The sequence below is a fragment of the Notothenia rossii genome, assembly GCF_949606895.1.
Source record: "Notothenia rossii genome assembly, chromosome: 11".
Lineage (NCBI taxonomy): Eukaryota > Metazoa > Chordata > Actinopteri > Perciformes > Nototheniidae > Notothenia > Notothenia rossii.
In genome coordinates this window covers 58585727-58591726 of record NC_136910.1, presented here as the reverse complement: position 1 = coordinate 58591726, position 6000 = coordinate 58585727, and the positions used below count along the sequence as shown (strand labels likewise).

The following is a 6000-nucleotide window of genomic DNA, read 5'->3' as shown; positions in this document are numbered from 1 at the left end:
TCAGACTGGTGGGAGGAGAGAGTCGCTGTACAGGAACTCTGGAGCTGGAACATCGAGGAGAATGGAGACTAGTGAGGGGCTTATCCTCTCTCTGGACCCTGAAGGCAGCAGGTGTTCTCTGCAGAGAGCTGGACTGTGGCTCTGCTGTTTCTGTTGGATTGAGAGAGGCGTCCTCAAAGAGACCTGTGTGGTGGATCAGATCTGAATGTGTTCAGTCTGGATCTGCTCTGAGGGAGTGTACAGTATCATATTCCTCTAAAGACATCCTGACTCTAACCTGTTCAGGTAAGCTCCTTTGACTTGTTTTCAGTGTTTTTGACTTTTTTCTCAAATGTTTCTTCACCTCAGTTTTATCTTCTGTCCTCTCCAGACTCTGTCAGACTGGTGAATGGGACCAGTCTGTGCTCAGGTAGACTGGAGGTGAACTCTGACCACTCTAACCAGACTAACCCGTCCTGGTCCTCAGTGTGTGAGGCTGACTTTGACCAGCAGGATGCTCAGGTGGTCTGCAGGCAGCTGGGCTGTGGGGCTCCTTCAGTCCTCCAGGGGGCGCTCTATGGAGAAGGGGAGGCTCCAATGTGGACAAAAGAGTTCCAGTGTGGAGGCCATGAGTCTGCTCTCCTGGACTGTAGCTCAGCCTCAGAGAGAAACACCTGCTCACCTGGCACAGCTGTTAGCCTCACCTGCTCAGGTAGAAGACTCAAAGGTTTTATATGCACATGAGCTACAGAGTAGAAATGGCAATGACATGTTCCTGACCTGAGCTCCTCCAACAATGCAACATATATAATAAAATACAAAAATAACAAATAGTGCAAGAAGTCTCTATACATGTAAATATAATATAAAATAGAGGAGCTGCAGCTGTTGTGATGGAAACTTCTGAAGCAATGGAGACAAAGCTCAGAGACACGGGGAGAGCTGGAACTCTGATAGCAAACACTGTGGGTTTATTATGGAGTTACGGCCGGAGAATTTGACAAGACATGCTGCAGCCACGAGGTGACACAGATGCTGCCAAACCAATTGTGAACATCTCTACCCCAGAGCTCTGTGTTCAGCTAGTTCTGAGAGAATAATCAACATCGTGCATAACAAGATCAAACAGGAGGAGCACTATAGCACCTCTATCTGCTGAAGCCAACAGGCAGGAACAGGGAGACGACACACTGAGAGCAGCTCAGGGTAGCAGGTCTGTTCTCAGTGAGGGCAGGACAAACTGTTAAACTGGGTCAGAGTTATGGGCCGAGGAAATATTTACCCAACATCTGTGATTGGTTCATTTCATCAAACTCACTTTATTCTCTCTCTGATCTCTCTCTTGTTTCTCTTCAGAGCCGGTCAGACTGGTGGGAGGACAGAGTCGCTGTGCAGGAGACCTGGAGCTGAAACATCAGGGAGAATGGAGACCACTGATTGGTTTTCCTACCTGGACCCTGGAGGCAGCAGGTGTTCTCTGCAGAGATCTGGGCTGTGGCTCTGCTGTTTCTGTGGGAGAGAGACAGTTGTCCTCAAAGAGCTCTGCATGGAGGATCAGTCCTACCTGTGTTCAGTCTGGATCTGCTCTGAGGGAGTGTGCAGTATCATATTCCTCTAAAGACATCCTGACTCTAACCTGTTCAGGTAAGCTCCTTTGACTTGTTTCTCCAAATTTGACTTATTTTCAGTGTTTTTGACTTTTTTCTCAAATGTTTCTTTACCTCAGTTTTATCTTCTGTCCTCTCCAGACTCTGTCAGGCTGGTGAATGGGACCAGTCTGTGCTCAGGTAGACTGGAGGTGAACTCTAACCAGTCTGACCCGTCCTGGTCCTCAGTGTGTGAGGCTGACTTTGACCAGCAGGATGCTCAGGTGGTCTGCAGGCAGCTGGGCTGTGGGGCTCCTTCAGTCCTCCAGGGGGCGCTCTATGGAGAAGGGGAGGCTCCAATGTGGACCAAAGAGTTCCAGTGTGGAGGCCATGAGTCTGCTCTCCTGGACTGTAGCTCAGCCTCAGAGAGAAACACCTGCTCACCTGGCACAGCTGTTAGCCTCACCTGCTCAGGTAGAAGACTCAAAGATTCAAAGGTTTTATCATCATATGCACATGAGCTTCAGAGTAGAAATGGCAATGACATGTTCCTGACCTGAGCTCCTCCAACAATGCAACATATATAATAAAATACAAAAATAGAAATAACCTCAAGAAGCCTAATCTATGAGCAAGAAGTCTCATCTTGCAATCTACTTATTTACTTATTTATATAAATAGTTATCACCGCAATAAACAGTTTTTAATTTTGTCTTAATGTACATTATTTAATTTCAAAATTATGTTCTTGTACATATCATATTGTATTTAGATGTATACAGACTTCTTTCACACATTTAATTTTTTCTCAAAATGTTACTTTTCTTTTAGAATTTGATTTTGTCCACCAAACTTACTCCTCCAACGTTTATGACTTTTTCCACAAATGTTGACTTTTTGTTCAAAATGTCTCCTTGCCATTTCTAACCTGTAGCTCATGTGCATATTACAATACAACTTTTGCATTTGAAAGTGATATAAATGTAAATGGCACATCAAATAGAGGAGCTGCAGCTGTGATTGGTTCATTTCATCAAACTCTCTTTATTCTCTCTCTGATCTCTCTCTTGTTTCTCTTCAGAGCCGGATGAGGTCAGACTGGTGGGAGGAGAGAGTCGCTGTGCAGGAGCTCTGGAGGTGAAGCATCAGGGAGAATGGAGAGCAGTGTGGGACGCTCCCTGGACCCTGAAGGAAGCAAGTGTTCTCTGCAGAGAGCTGGAATGTGGCTCTGCTGTTTCTGTGGGAGAGAGAGAGGAGTCCTCAGACAGATCCGTTTGGACGATCAGACCTACCTGTGTTGAGTCTGGATCTGCTCTCAGGGAGTGCGCAGCAGCAAGTTACTCTTCCAACTTCCTGACTCTTACCTGTTCAGGTAAGCTCCTTTGACTTTGACACTTTTTTTAGAATTAGATTTTTTTTGCCAAATTTGACTTATTTCTCAAATGTTTACTTTTTTTCGGGAGATTTTACTGACATTTTGATTTTTAAATAGATAACAAATATGAAAAGACAAATAAAAGAGAAAGAATAAAATACACATTTTTTTTTAAAAGTAACTGTTTCTTTACCTCAGTTTTATCTTCTGTCCTCTCCAGACTCTGTCAGGCTGGTGAATGGGACCAGTCTGTGCTCAGGTAGACTGGAGGTGAACTCTAACCAGACTGACCCGTCCTGGTCCTCAGTGTGTGAGGCTGACTTTGACCAGCAGGATGCTCAGGTGGTCTGCAGGCAGCTGGGCTGTGGGGCTCCTTCAGTCCTCCAGGGGGCGCTCTATGGAGAAGGGGAGGCTCCAATGGGGACCAAAGAGTTCCAGTGTGGAGGCCATGAGTCTGCTCTCCTGGACTGTAGCTCAGCCTCAGAGAAAAACACCTGCTCACCTGGCACAGCTGTTGGCCTCACCTGCTCAGGTAGAAGACTCAAAGGTTTTACATGCACATGAGCTACAGAGTAGAAATGGCAATGACATGTTCCTGACCTGAGCTCCTCCAACAGTGCAACATATATAATAAAATACAAAAATAGAAATAACCTCAAGAAGCCTAATCTATGAGCAAGAAGTCTCATCTTGCAATCTACTTATTTACTTATTTATATAAATAGTTATCACCGCAATAAACAGTTTTTAATTTTGTCTTAATGTACATTATTTAATTTCAAAATTCTGTTCTTGTACATATCATATTGTATTTACATGTATATAGACTTCTTTCACAAATGTAATTTTTTCTCAAAATGTCACTTTTCTTTTAGAATTTGATTTTGTCCACCAAACGTACTCCTCCAACGTTTATGACTTTTTCCACAAATGTTGACTTTTTGTTCAAAATGTCTCCTTGCCATTTCTAACCTGTAGCTCATGTGCATATTACAATACAACTTTTGCATTTGAAAGTGATATAAATGTAAATGGAACATCAAATAGAGGAGCACCAGCTGTGATTGGTTCATTTAATTAATCTCTCTTTATTCTCTCTCTGATCTCTCTCTTGTTTCTCTTCAGAGCCGGATGAGGTCAGACTGGTGGGAGGAGAGAGTCACTGTGCAGGAGCTCTGGAGGTGAAGCATCAGGGAGAATGGAGAGCAGTGTGGGACGCTCCCTGGACCCTGAAGGCAGCAAGTGTTGCCTGCAGAGAACTGGGCTGTGGCTCTGCTGTTTCTGTAGGAGAGAGAGAGGCGTCCTCAGAGAGACCTGTGTGGACGATCAGACCTACCTGTGTTCAGTATGGATCTGCTCTGAGGGAGTGCGCAGCAGCAAGTTACTCTTCCAACTTCCTGACTCTTACCTGTTCAGGTAAGCTCCTTTGACTTTGACACTTTTTTTAGAATTAGATTTTTTTTGCCAAATTTGACTTATTTCTCAAATGTTTACTTTTTTTCGGGAGATTTTACTGACATTTTGATTTTTAAATAGATAACAAATATGAAAAGACAAATAAAAGAGAAAGAATAAAATACACTTTTTTAAATAAAAGTAACTGTTTCTTTACCTCAGTTTTATCTTCTGTCCTCTCCAGACTCTGTCAGGCTGGTGAATGGGACCAGTCAGTGTTCAGGTAGACTGGAGGTGAAGTCTAACCAGTCTGACCAGTCTAACCCTTCCTGGTCCTCAGTGTGTGAGGCTGACTTTGACCAGCAGGATGCTCAGGTGGTCTGCAGGCAGCTGGGCTGTGGGGCTCCTTCAGTCCTCCAGGGGGCGCTCTATGGAGAAGGAGAGGCTCCAATGGGGACCAAAGAGTTCCAGTGTGGAGGCCATGAGTCTGCTCTCCTGGACTGTAGCTCAGCCTCAGAGAGAAACACCTGCTCACCTGGCACAGCTGTTAGCCTCACCTGCTCAGGTAGAAGACTCAAAGGTTTTATATGCACATGAGCTTCAGAGTAGAAATAGCAATGACATGTTCCTGACCTGAACTCCTCCAACAATGCAACATATATAATAAAATACAAAAATAAAAAATTGTGCAAGAAGTCTCATCTTGCAATCTACGTATTTATATAAATAGTTATCACTGCAATAAACCGTTCTTAATGTTTTCTTAATGTACATTATTTAATTTCATATTCTGTTCTCGTACATATCATATTGTATTTAGAAGTATATAGACTTCTTGCACTATTTTAAAAGTTGTATTTTTTCCTGTAAATGCTGACTTTTTTTTCACATTGTGACTTTTCCTCGAAATGTAAATATTTCCCCAAAATTAACTTATCTTTAATTTGATTTATTTCTCCAAATTTTACATTTTCCTTAGAGTTTTTGACTTTTTTTCAGAATTCTCGACTTTTTCCTCAAAATGTAACTTTTTGTTTTTTATTTAAATTTCTTTCTCCAAATCTGACTTTTTTTCTCAAAATGTCTCATTGCCATTTCTAACCTGTAGCGCAGGTGCATACGACAATAACAGCTTTTTAATTTGATATACATGTAAATAGAATATGAAATAGAGGAGCTGCAGCTGTGGTTCATTTCATCAAACTCAATGTATTCTCTCTCTCTCTCTGATCTCTCTCTTGTTTCTCTTCAGAGCCGGTCAGACTGGTGGGAGGAGAGAGTCGCTGTACAGGAGCTCTGGAGGTGAAACAGGGAGAATGGAGATCAGTGAAGGGCTCTCCCTTGACTCTGGAGGCAGCAGCTGTTGCCTGCAGAGAGCTGGGCTGTGGCTCTGCTGTGTCTGTAGGAAGCAGTAAGCAGTCCTCAGAGAGACCTGTGTGGGGGATCAGATCTGGCTGTGTTGAGTCTGGATCTGCTCTGAGGGAGTGTGCAACAGAAACTTCCTATTCCTACTTCCTGACTCTTTCCTGTTCAGGTAAGTTCCTTTGACTTTTTCCTCAACATTTGGACTTTTTTCACAGAATGTAACTTTTTATTGAGAATTTGATATTTTTTCCTCCAAATTTGGCTTGTTGAGGTTTCCATATTGAGTTGAATAATGAAAAC

General features: G+C 43.0%; 2 protein-coding genes and 1 pseudogene across 3 annotated transcripts in view; 2 read left to right on the top strand and 1 right to left on the bottom strand.

The window, feature by feature from the left end:
• LOC307025491 (versican core protein-like) overlaps positions 1 to 6000 on the top strand; it is an 82976-nt gene that overhangs the window by 8453 nt on the left and 68523 nt on the right. The window lies entirely within an intron of this gene.
• LOC307025356 overlaps positions 1 to 6000 on the bottom strand; it is a 246475-nt pseudogene that overhangs the window by 213776 nt on the left and 26699 nt on the right. The window lies entirely within an intron of this gene.
• The window catches only part of LOC307024363 (scavenger receptor cysteine-rich domain-containing protein DMBT1-like), a gene marked incomplete at its 3' end in the record, with an annotated part of 85008 nt that overhangs the window by 59234 nt on the left and 19774 nt on the right, over positions 1 to 6000 (top strand). The window contains exons 8-15 of the mRNA XM_079658428.1: positions 421 to 691; positions 1336 to 1623; positions 1728 to 2039; positions 2647 to 2937; positions 3161 to 3472; positions 4066 to 4356; positions 4580 to 4900; positions 5588 to 5869. Coding sequence (XP_079514554.1) covers positions 421 to 691; positions 1336 to 1623; positions 1728 to 2039; positions 2647 to 2937; positions 3161 to 3472; positions 4066 to 4356; positions 4580 to 4900; positions 5588 to 5869 — 2368 coding nt within the window. The remainder of the gene's footprint in view (positions 1 to 420; positions 692 to 1335; positions 1624 to 1727; positions 2040 to 2646; positions 2938 to 3160; positions 3473 to 4065; positions 4357 to 4579; positions 4901 to 5587; positions 5870 to 6000) is intronic.